This window comes from Nematolebias whitei, chromosome 11, assembly GCF_014905685.2.
Source record: "Nematolebias whitei isolate Nwh7 chromosome 11, NemWhi1, whole genome shotgun sequence".
NCBI classification, from domain to species: Eukaryota; Metazoa; Chordata; class Actinopteri; order Cyprinodontiformes; family Rivulidae; genus Nematolebias; species Nematolebias whitei.
In genome coordinates, this window is record NC_056508.1 from 3255127 (window position 1) to 3268185 (window position 13059).

At 41.4% G+C, this 13059-nt stretch overlaps 1 protein-coding gene across 1 annotated transcript in view; it reads left to right on the forward strand.

Moving 5' to 3' along the window:
• Positions 1 to 1860: 1860 nt before the first annotated feature.
• The window catches only part of LOC119417429 (LIM domain and actin-binding protein 1), a gene marked incomplete at its 5' end in the record, with an annotated part of 77757 nt that continues 66558 nt past the window's right edge, over positions 1861 to 13059 (forward strand). Inside the window, 1 exon segment of the mRNA XM_037684634.1 lies at positions 1861 to 1906. Within this exon segment, the coding sequence (XP_037540562.1) occupies positions 1868 to 1906 (39 nt within the window).

The following is a 13059-nucleotide window of genomic DNA, read 5'->3' on the forward strand; positions in this document are numbered from 1 at the left end:
TTGAAGAGTCACTATGTATCAAAGTTTAAACTAATTCTTGGGACAAGTATCATGGTCAAAAAGAAGTCATAGAAATGAAAATATATATTTTTGCTTTAACATTATTAAAAAATATATTTTCATATACCAGTACTCGTTTCTATCAGTAATAGGGTGCTATGACTTTTTTGTGACTTTGATACTTTTCACAATAATTAGCTTAAATAAATGTCCATAGTGACTCTTCAAAAACGTGTTCTCTTTGACATCGGCATCAGTATTTAGCTACTTTTAGTTTTTTATCATCATTCTAACACTTAACCTTTGGCTACTCTTCTGCTTTGTTCAGCTTGTCAACAAGCTTGCTACATTTGGTCAACTTTCTGCTCATTTTAGCTCATGTTCTGCTTGTTCTACTTTAATAATTCAGTTTGATCTTGTTCAGCAAATTTCATCAGCCCATTCAGCCGTATTTTCATAGAAAAAACTACTTCACCAGTTGTTTTTAAACAACTTTTTGCTTTGACCTCACATCTGGACTGGCTGCATTTTCCCACTTTAACCTCCAGGTGGTTGCACTGCTCTGTGGGGGCTCCGTTCCTCCAGCTGATCGGAGAGCTGCTAAACTTTAACTCGACATTTTCTCATTGTGAAGTTGGGAATCTCACTTGGTGTGGTTCATCGTAATGCAATAAAATTGAAAAATATCTGCAGTTTAGGGGAAAAAAAAAAAAGTGTGTTGCCCCCAGAAAATTTATTTGCTCTTAATCAGTGGTTCTCAAACTGCACACCCCCGGGGGTCTGTGAGCCGGTGCTTGGGGGTCTGCCAGTAAATTAATAAATAAATTGAATAAATAAATAAATAAAATTAATTAGAAAAATGTGTGTGTGTGTATTTTTTTCAGTTAATTTAATTGAGAAATAAAAGTGTGTGTCTTGAATGAAAAATAGTCCATGTATAACGGTCTAAAAATTGTATTAACACTATTAAAGAACAGGTCTGAAGTATTTATGTTAGACAAATATTTTCAATGCATTAAAGAGAAAAAATTAAAGCAAATTATTTAATGAACATGAGGGTTATGAGGGGTTCACTGAAACTTTTTCTCCTCTCTAAGGGGTTTCTGAACCCCAAAAGTTTGAGAACCCCTGCTAAAATAAAGCAAACAAAAATGTTTGTCTGCCACCAAAGTTAAAAGTTTTTTTTTTTTTTTTTTTTTTTTAAGACTGTGTTAGTCATTAAAATATGTCATGAACCATTGGATGGTTTGACTCGAAGGACTGTCGTGCTCTGGATGAATTTCTGTACCAGCTGATGAGGCTTCAGGCACATCCTGTTTGCTCTATCCTTTTATTATATAAAGCTCTGACAAATGACCGTTTGTTCTCAAACTGAAAGTATTTTTGAACAGAAATGAGTTGTAAAGAAAAGTAAACTGGCATTTTGTAAAATAGAGGAGCTTGCTTTTTATTTTGAGCTTGCAGCATTCAACTTGGAACGAATCGGCCAAAACTATAGTATCAGTTTTAAAGGTTAAAAGTTTGGCTGTCATGAAAAGTGTTCAGAGAACAGATTGTTCTCTGCTCATAATCTTTCATAGGTAGGGAAGTGAACCTAAAATAAAGACAATGAGATGAAAAAAGGAAGTAATTAATTCAGGCAATCATTTGTCAGCAATGTTTATTATAATGTGGGATGAAGAGTTTCCTTCCAGATAACAAAAGAACATGTAACAGGTGACGTGTTTGGAGGGCAGCAGGAACAGCTCAAGTTTGTTTTTTTATTTTCAGTTGATGTGAAGGTGTCAGGCAGGAGTAGCTGTCTAGTGTTGTCATCATTCTTCTTTATTACTCACTCTGACTCCTCTTCATCCTCCTCAGGTACCAGATGGCAGCGCAGAAGGGAAACGCAGACAGAAAGAATATGGTAGGTGGTAATTGTTCCTATACTAGTCCTGAATTAAAGCGTTAAAACTTCAACACAATGAAACACACCAAATGCATTTGATGTCACAAGTTTCCACTCATCGCTGACATGAAGATCATTATCTTTGTGGCCTTTTTCATGATTTATTTAAATGACTGTTTCCACGGTGGAGTGATTAAACAACATACAACTACAGGGGTTTTTCAAAACAAAATAGATGCACCATTTAAAAATTATTGTGGATTTTGATTGATCCATAAAGGGTCAAAATTATGCATACTGTTAACAAAGTCTGCAGATAACTAGTCGGTGTGCATTCTTTGACTTGTCTCCATGCATATGAATGTAACTGGTCCTAAATGGGCCATTGCAGCTAAAAAAGCCAGTTAAAAGAATATCTTCACCTGCTGCGAGATGTGGTTCTTTTGAGCAATCAACGTTGGTGTCGGGAGGTGGAAGGAATACTTCTCAGACCTTCTCAATCCCACCAGCATGTCTTCCATTGAGGAAGCTGAGTCAAGGGACTTTGGGGTTGATCCATCCATAACTGTGGCTGAGGTCGCCGAGGTCATTAAAAAGCTCTGAGGCGGCAGGGCTCCGGGAGTGGATGAGATTTCCTGATTTCCTTAAGTCTCTGGATGTTTGGGGGCTCTCTTGGTTGACATGCCTTTGCAATGTTGCGTGGACATTGGGGCCAGTGTCACTGGATTGGCAGACTGGGGTGGTGGTTCCCCTCTTCAAAAAGGGGGACCGGAGGGTGTGCTCCAATTATAGTGACATCACTCTCCTTAGCCTCCCTGGTAAGGTCTATTCAGGGGTACTGGAGAAGCGAGTCCGATTGTTGGTCGAACCTCAGATCCAGGAGGAACAATATGGATTCCGTCCTGGCCGTGGAACACTGGATCAACTTTTTACCATCATTAGGGTCCTCGAGGGGTCATGGGAGTTTGCCCATCCTGTCTACATGCCTTTTGTGGATTTGGAGAAGGCATTCGACCATGTTCCTTGGGATACACTGTGGGGGGTGCTCTGTGAGTATGGGATTGGGGGCCTGTTGCTACAGGTTGCTCAGTCCCTCTACAAGTGGTGCGAGAGCTTGGTTCACATTGCCAGCAGCAAGTCAGACCCCTTCAGGGTGGGAGTTGGACTCCGCCAGGGCTGCCCGTTGTTACAGATTATGTTCATAACTTTTATGGACATAATTTTTTAGTGCATCCAGTGGGCGGAGGGTTTTCGGTTCGGTGGCCTCAGGATTCCGTCTCTGCTCTTTGCAGATGATGTGGTCCTGTTGGCGTCATCGTGCCATGATCCTCAGCTCTCACTGGAGCGGTTTGCAGCCGAGTGTGAAGTGGCTGGGATGATAATCAGCACCTCCATATCTGAGGCCATGGTCCTCAACCGGAAAAGGATGGATTCAGGGATGGAAATTGGCACCCGCCACTGGCTAAATGAGGGTAAAAGTTTGAAGTGGCATGTAATGCAACAATGAACAATGAACAATGCAACAGCCACTGTGGCAGGTTTGCAATTTGAAAAGAAAAAAATAATCATTCAATTTGTACTCCCGACTGTAGGGGTAGCAATGTGCCTGAGTTGCTGCTAGTTTGCTTGAATTGCCATTAGAAGAAGGAGGAAACGGTAGCTTTAGCCTTTAGCAATGTGACGGTATATTTCAGGAGTTAAGTAGGTCGCAGACTACAAAACCGTTTCTCCAGAGGAGTTGAGGAATAAACTGTGGGTAGGGGCGGCTGTGGCTGAGAGGTTAGAGCAGTCGTCCTTCAATGCAAGAGCTGGGGGTTCGAATCCACCAGCAGTCACATGCTGAAGTGTCCCTGGGCAAGACAATGAACCCCTCGTTGCCTCTGATGTGTGTCCCATCAGTGTTTGAATGTGATAAAGCTCTGATTAGTCTCTTTAGAATAATTTGTTCAATTAGCTTTGCAGAGATCTAGTATAGAGCTGTATGAATGGGTAAATGAGGACACCGATTGTAAAGTGCTTTGAGTATCTTGAAATAAGATAGAAAGGTGCTATATAAGTACAGTCCATTTACCAATTAGTTTTTTAACAAAATATGTAAAGGAAATTACAATGGCGAGTTACGTGACTGTCTCGTTTTTGATGAGAGCAGCCAATGTTTTGTTCCAGCTGTTGGCAGCATGAGCTCTCCAGTAAGACAAAACATTAGACACTAGAGACCATCAAGGACCACAAATCATCTAAAGGCAACAAGGAGGTGAAATGCATTGTTCAAGAAGAAAACTGCTGCTGCTATGAGTGCACTGAGCAGCTGAAATCAGCCCAGCATGAAAAGCTGAACATATTGTTATGAATGGCTCTGCAAGTAAGTAATGCATTTACTATTAAGCATGTATCATAATGTTAGCTACCTTAGTCTTATAGTAACACATCGTGTTGTGTTAATACTGGCAAGTAGCAATGCTTTATCAGTGTATGTAAACGGAGTGTACAGTAATTTTGGTGTTGCAATTAAAGTTATCACAGTTTATGTGGAAAATCAGATGATGATATATAATTTTTCTCCTTCATTGTAGATTAGATGAAAACAAGGGAATACAGACAGGCAGCACCTGGCTGAAGTGCATGGATGTCTCACCTCCACCCAGTCAGTGCTGGCAAAATACAAAATAAGGTGAGAAGTCCAGACATTGAATGCAAAATGTGAAGTTGTCAATGACTTTCTATTATAAATTAAGTGTACTAATCCACCACAATCCTGGACCCAAACTGGCAGTCTGCATGGACCAGCACCAGTGGAATGAGATCTTAAGCTTGAGGAAAGCAAAGATCCATCTCCTGGACACTCTGTGTGAGAAGTTGTAGAACCGATTTGCTGATGAATTCCAGGGTTCTTCATGCAACCAAGTTGGTGGATCTGAAGTCTTGGCCTGATGCACAACACCCTGAAGGTATATAATTTGTCCTAATATTTTTCAATTTTAAAATAATTTACACATTTGGTGATCCATGTAGTATAACTAAATATTTGTGGGACTATTTGTGTGTCTTTCTGCAGAGTTTGGGGAGGCAGAGGTAGATGAACTGACAAGTCCTTCAAGTCTCAGGATTGACAACTGATCTCATCCCAGACCAGTGGACAATTCTAAAAAAAATGTTTGTACCAATGACACTCTTTTTTCTACAACTTGGCCCAAGATTAATTTAATTCTACAGCATCAGTGCCCTGATGTGCTCAGCTTGGTGGACCTCGTCCTCTCCATTCCAGCCTCCATCACCGACTGAGAGAGAGGATGTCATGGTGTACATGATGTGCTATGTTAAATAAGACTAAGTACATAAGTATGGTAAACTTCTTTACTGTAAATGGTTTTTCTGACAGAGTTAAAAATAAATCATATGATTTATATAATCTGATTATAATGGTGGGATTTGTAACCAAAGGAAAGCATTAGGAACAAAAAGAAAAATATTGACTGGTAAAATGTTTGAGTGGCTGGTAAAAAAATTATTCACCAGCCACAGTGGCTGGTGGATAATTTTTTTAAATTTCCACCCCTGGGTGGATTGCTCTCGCCAGATCGAGGATGAGGTTCTGCCTCAAGTGGAGGAGTTAAAGAATCTCGGGGTTTTGTTCACGAGTGAAGGAAAAATGGAGTGTGAGATTGACAGACGGATTGGTGCAGCATCTGTACTCTGTACCGGTCTGTTGTGGTGAAGAGAGAACGGAGCTGTAAGGCAAAACTTTCTGTTTACCAGTCGGTCTACGTTCCTACCCTCACCTATGGTCATGAGCTCTGGGGAGTGAAAGAAAGAATAAGATTGTGGATACAGGTGGCTTAAATGAGTTTTCTCCGCAGAGTAGCTGGACTCTCCCTTAGAGACAGGATGAGAAGTTTGGTTTTTTGGGAGAGACTTGGAGTAGAACCGCTGCTCCTCCACATCGAGAGGAGCCAGTTGAGGTGGTTCTGGCATCTGGTAAGGATGCTCCCTGGACGCCTCCCTAGGAAGGTGCTTCAGGCATGTCCAACTGGGAGGAGTCCCCAGGGAATACCCAGGACATGCTGGAGAGACTATGTCTTTCAGTTGGTCTGGGAACGCCTTGGAATCCTCCCAGAAGAGCTGGAAGAGGCTGTGGAAAGATATGTCTGGGCTTCACTGCTCAAGATGCTGCCCCCGCGACCCGACTTGGGAGATCCTCAAAGGTTCAAAATGATGCATACTGTTAGAAAAAATTATCTCGTTCACTAACGCTGATTACTCTAAAGAACCACATCTCGCAGCAGGTGAAGATATTTTTTTAACTGGCTTTTTTAGTTGCAATGGCCCATTTAGGACCAGTTACATACTGTATGTATGCATGGAGACAAGTCAAAGAATTCACACCGACTAGTTATCTGCAGACTTTGTTTACAGTTCAGTTCAGTGGAGTTCAATGAATGAAGTTCAGGGAAGCTAACAATGCATAAAAGAACTCTTCAATTGTGGAAGTGGCCAAATCTGCATAAAATAAGAATGTGCAGAAACAACTTGTGGTTTCTCTCCTTCTTACTAATTTTTTTTCTAATAACTTATGTATATTCATTCCTTAAATTTAAACCTCTCCTTTACAGAAGTGTTTTTTTTTTTTTGTTGAAAAAGATGTCAAAAATAATTATACAGGTGCTGGTCATAAAATTAGAATATCACAAAAAAGTTGATTTTTTTATTTATTTTTTATTTCAGCAATTCCATTCAAAAAGTGAAACTTGTATATTATATTCATTCATTACACACTGACTGATATATTTCAAATGTTTATTTTAATGTTGATGATTATAACTGACAACTAATGAAAACTCCAAATTCCATCCATCCATTATCTTTTACCCGCTTCTTCCATTTTGGGTCATGGGGGTCACCAGTGCCCATGTCCAGCAATCACTGTGCGAGGGGCGGGGTACACCCTGGACGGGTCGCAAGTCCATCACAGGGACACATGGAGACAAACAATCATTCACTCTCTCACTCACACCTAGGGACAATTTAGAGTTACCAATCAGCCTAACATGCATGTTTTTGGTCTGTGGGAGGAAACCGGAGTAACCGGAGAAAACCCACGCATGCACGGAGAGAACATGCAAACTCCACCCAGAAAGAGCCCTGGACCAGGATTTGAACCTGGGACCTGCTTGCTTAGAGGCAGCAGCTCTACCAGTTGCGCCACCATGCTGCCACCCTAAATTCAGCATCTCAAAAAATTTAGAATATTAAGACCAATTAAAATAAAAAAGATTTTTAGTATGAACATGAAAAGTATGAGCATGTACAGCACTCAGTACTTAGTTGGGGCTCCTTTTGCTTGGATTACTGCATCAATGCTGCGTGGCATGGAGTCGATTAGTCTGGCACTGCTCAGGTGTTATGAGAGCCGAGGTTGCTCTGATAGTGGCCTTCAGCTCTTCTGAATTGTTGAGTCTGGCATATCGCACCTTCCTCTTCACAATACCCCATAAATTTTCTATGGGATTAAGGTCAGGTGAGTTTGCTGGACAATTAAGAACAGGGATACCATGGTCCTTAAACCAGGTACTGGTAGCTTTGGCACTGTGTGCAGTTGCCAAGTCCTGTTTTAAAATTAAATCTGCATCTCCAAAAAGTTGGTCAGCAGCAGGAAGCATGAAGTGCTCTAAAAATTCCTGGTAGATGGCTGTGTTGACCTTAGACCTCAGAAAACACAGTGGGCCAACACCAGCAGATGACATGGCACCCCAAACCATCACTGACTGTGGAAACTTGACACTGGACCTCAAGCAATGTGTGTTCTGTGCCTCTCCTATCTTCCTTCAGACTCAGGGACCTTGATTTCCAAAGGAAATGCAACATTTACTTTAATCAGGTAACATAACTTTGGACCACTCTGCAGCAGTCCAGGCCTTCTTGTCTTTGGCCCAGGCGAGACGATTCTGATGCTGTTTCTTGTTCAAGAGTGGCTTGACACAAGGAATGCGACAGCTGAAGCCCATGTCTTGCATACATCTGTGCGTGATGGTTCTTGAAGCACTGACTTAAGATGCAGTCCACTCTTTGTGAATCTCCTCCACATTTTGGAATGGGTTTTGTTTCACCATCCTCTCCAGGGTGCGGGGGGTACACTGGTAGGTGAGTCTGGGGGTCCTACCCCACTAATTTTTTAATAAAGTACAAACCGGATTTCAAAAACTTTGGGACACTAAACAAATTGTGAATAAAAACTGAATGCAATGATGTGGAGATGGCAAATGTCAATATTTTATTCGTAATATAACATAGATGACAGATCAAAGGTTTAATCTGAGTAAATGTAACATTTTAAAGGAAAAATATGATGATTTAAAATTTCACAGTGTCAACAAATCCCCAAAAAGTTGGGACAAGTAGCAATAAGTGGCTGGAAAAAGAAAATTGAGCATATAACGAACAGCTGGAAGACCAATTAACACTAATTAGGTCAATTGACAACATGACTGGGTATAAAAAGAGCTTCTCAGAGTGTCAGTGTCTCTCAGAAGCCAAGATGGTAAGAGGATCACCAATTACACCAGTAACTATGTTTACATGCGCAGAATTCTTTGACCGGATTGAAATGTGTTCTGTTTGAATAATTCAAATGTATTGTTTACATGGGCACAATCTGTTCATGATGAGCGTTTACATGCAGCGGGCTTTGTTCTGAACAGCAGTACTGACATGCACAGAGTGGTAAACTCTCCTTAAAAAAACCACAGAAGAAGAAGTTCTACTTCCGGGTGAACGTAAACAAACATGAGCACCCAAAATGGACCCGCGACAGGTTTTAATGATGGTGGAAACGTTATTGCACTCCCTGACTGAGCTACAGGTAATACAGATCATTCTGAGCTCTTTAAAAGTTTCTAGTAGAAATGTTGTGTCGCTCACCGACCAGTTTTACTTCCCTGACATGCTAATATTATTAGCGTTAGCCAGGCGGAAATGGCAAAGTCGCACATGCGCAGTCAGGTCAGTTTTTCACCATCAGATAAAAACGAACAGATCAAGCGTTTACATGCGCACCGATCGGGTTTCGGATCGGCGTAAACCACCTGTTTCGTTCTGATCAGAAATTATAACGGATCGCGCCGAATACACAAAAAATAACCCGAACGGAGTGTTTACATGACACACTTTTATTCCGACCGACCATTTGATCCGGTTACTTATGTCCATGTAAACATACCCACTGTTGCGCAGAAAGATAGTGCAGCAATACCAGAATGGTGTTATCCAGCGTAAAATAGCAAAGACCTTTAAGTTATCATCATCAACTGTGCATAACATCATCAAAAGATTCAGAGAATCTGGAACAATTGCTGTGCGTAAGGGTCAAGGCCGTAAAACTCTACTGGATGCTCGTGATCTCCGGGCCCTTAAACATCACTGCACCTCAAACAGGAATGCCACCGTCAAGGAAATAACAGAATGGGCTCAGGAATACTTCCAGAAAGCATTGTCAGTGAGCACAATCCACCGTGCCATCCGCTGTTGCCAGCTGAAACTCTACATTGCAAAGAGGAAGTCATTTCTAAGCAAGCTCCCCAAGCTCAGACGTTTGCACTGGGCCAGGGGTCATTTAAAATGGAGTGTGGCAAAATGGAAGACTGTTCTGTGGTTAGATGAGTCATGATTTGAAGTTCTTTATGGAACACTGGGACGCCATGTCATCCGGACCAGAGAGGACAAGGATAGCCCAAGTTGTTATCAACACTTTGTTCAGAAGCCTGCATCACTGCTGGTATGGGGTTGCATGAGCGCTTGTGGCATGGGCAGCTTGCATGTCTGGAAAGGCACCATTAATGCAGAGAACTATGTTCAGGTTCTAGAATAACATATGCTCCCATCTAGACGTCATCTCTTTCAGGGAAGACCCTGCATTTTTCAACACGTTAATGCCAGACCACATTCTGCAGCAATCACAACATCATGGCTACGTAGGAGAAGGATCCGGGTACTGAAATGGCCAGCCTGCAGTCCAGATCTTTCACCTATAGAGAACATTTGGTGCATCATAAAGAGGAAGGTGCGACAAAGAAGGCCCAAGACGATTGAACAGTTAGAGGCCTGTATTAGACATGAATGGGAGAGCATTCCTATTTCTAAACTTGAGAAACTGGTCTCCTCTGTCCCTAGACGTCTGTTGAGTGTTGTAAGAAGAAGGGGTGATGCCACACAGTGGTAAAAATGGACTTGTCCCAACTTTTTTTGGGATTTGTTGATGCCATGAAATTTGGAAACAGATTTTTCCCTTACAATGATACATTCTCTCAGTTTAAACTGTTGATCTGTGATTTGTGTTCTATTCTGAATAAAATATTAGGGTGCATTCACATCAGCCCTGTTTAGTCCGCTTTAATCAAACTCTAGCTCGTTTTCCTAGAAAGTCCGGTTCGTTTAGGGAGGTGTGAACGCGCCATCGAACTCTGTCACGGAACAAAAAGGCGAACTCTGGCCCGGGCTAAAACCTAGGTCTTGGTCCGGTAGAAGCGAACTCCAGCGCAGTTCGAGTACAGTGTGAATGTAAACAGACCGAGCCCCGCTCCGCAGGACAAACAAACACGCATTTCTCTTACCTTATATGGAGCCGTCAACTGCCTTGTGTGAAAAACAATATTCTCCATGGTCTTCTGTCTCATCTTCTGCTCATGCTAAGTCCATTTTTGAAAAATGACAAAATATAACTCCTAAAACTGCTAAAACTTGATGCCACTTCATTTTTATTTTTATTTTTATTTAGAGAAGAAGAAGAAGACGTGTCTTCAGAGGTTTTGTGTCGTTTCTTTCAGTAGTTCTTGGTGCAGCGCCCCCACAGACGAGCGGGGGAATAGGTTGGTTCAACAGGTTGACTCGACTGCATAGTGCAGTGTGAATGCAAACGCACCAGCTCAAATGTAAACAAAAGGTCATGAATATTGGTCCCGAACAGAACCGAGTCTACTGGACTATCTGGTGTGAAAACGACCTTAGATGTTGGCACCTCCACATCATTGCATTCAGTTTTTATTCACAATTTGTTTAGTGTCCCAACTTTTTTGGAATCCTGTTTGTAGAAATTTGGGTACAATATTCATTTTTACAGCATTTATTCTGCTCCCTAGAGTGTGATGCAGGGATTGCCATCTAGCTGTCGCTAGCTGTGGGCCTCTGGTCTCATCTCAGACCCCAGTCCCACCTCCAGCTCAGGAGGCTCCTGGCTCGGACTCCCTCAGAAGTAGTAACTCACACGATCTCAGAAAATCAAGGAAACGTGAATTCAGTTTATCATTTGTATTAAATCAATACAGGAAAAGGTTGCAGTTTACAGCGCTGGCCTCTCCAAAGTAATTTGACGCTCGCTCAAGGATCGGAAGGGGTGATGACACATTGTCTTACAAATATATTGAGCCTATGTTCCGCCTTCTTCTGGGAGCACAGCCTATTGTGGATAAGAGGGGCGGACTAAGTGTGATCTCATTGGATCTTATGTGTTCTGACGTGTCAGGAAAAATGATACATTGCAGAAAAAGCCTCTTTGCATGTTGTAGCAAACCAATAAAGAAATGAAAAATAAATAAAAACTCTATTCCTTGACAGATATGGAATCCCTGGGAGACTTAATTTTTTTTATAGAGTTGCTGGCCCTGCTTAAACCGGTCAGAACTGGGTCATAATTGTTTTACAATCCGTCTCTGAACGGACCAAAAACCCAGGGTCACAGTATAGATAAGATTTCTATCATCTTCTGTTGTCCTATTTAAGGATTGCCATGAGGGCTAGATAATTGGTTTTATAGAGGTTCTTATGATCGCGCCAGATCCTAAGGTACTTAATTTTTTTTTTTAAACAAATTTTAAGGGGTACTGTGTCCAAGATTTTCTTTACTATAGAGGTCACAGGCATCAGTTTGCTCTTTTGAAGGTGAACCTTATAGCAAGTTATTTCCTGAATTTTTGAAGCAAAGTAATTCAGGGATACTGGTAAATGGGTCTGATATATACAAAAGCATATTGTCCACATATAAAAAAAACGTTGTGCTCTGTACCCAGTCAATTTATCCTCTTAATTATGGAGTTCGGCTGCAAAGCTACAGCCAATGGTTCCATTTCATATAGGCTTCGCCCTTTAAGGCTGTCGCTAGTAGGGCTTTAACAGACTACTCGAGTAATTGACACGTCGATTCTAGGACATCTTGCAAGTTTTTAAATTTCACGTTGAGTATTCGCAGTTGCGTCATTACGTCACAGTTACATCATCGTATCACGTGATCCGCTCCGGGTGCAGGCAGCTACAAAATGGATTCCTCCAAGCAGACGGATGGACGGAGCAGGCCCAGTCTTGGCAAACATGTAGAAATGCATCAATAGTATTGAAATATTTCACTCAAGATGAATCTTCCATTTCAAATACCGTAAGGAAACAGAAAATGAGTCAACGTCCTGACTGTTTGGAGCTCGTTGCGAACAGGTGTTACACCATATTCTGTGACCACCGTATATTGTGACGGTAGGGGACGGTGTTGCATGCACTCTTGCAGGTCACAGAATATGGTGCAACACCGGGTCCAATTGACCGAACCAGAACCAACTTCTTTCTGACCTTGTTTCACAAACAAAAGCAAAAAATATTAATCTCTAAACCTATACAAAGCTATAAACATATTAATCTCTAAAACTAAACCTAATGCGCACAGGGGTGGTCGTCTGCCCCATTAATTTTAGTTTTGTTTTTTATGTGCCACACGTTTCGTTTACTTTTTCAGCTTAATATTAATAATTGTTTTGGTTTTCCTGTGACTTATTTGCAGTATGATAAATGGTAGGAGCATAGTATACACTCCCGATGTTTTGATGGTCTTTTTTTTTTGTAAATAATAAATGACATTTTTTGTGGGTTTATTTATTTATTTATTTATTGCATCTTAAGAGCCTATGACGTCATCAACTACTTGACTTCTACTCTATTTTTATTATGTTAATGTCGACTTTAAAAATTATGTAGTCATTCAAATCCCATGTCCATCCATCCTCCCCCACCATCGGAGCCAACTCACCACCAGGTAGTGATCAGTTGACAGCTCCGCCCCTCTCTTCACCCGAGTGTCCAAGACATGTGTCCGCAGATCAGATGAGACGATGACAAAGTCGATCATCGAACTGCGGCCT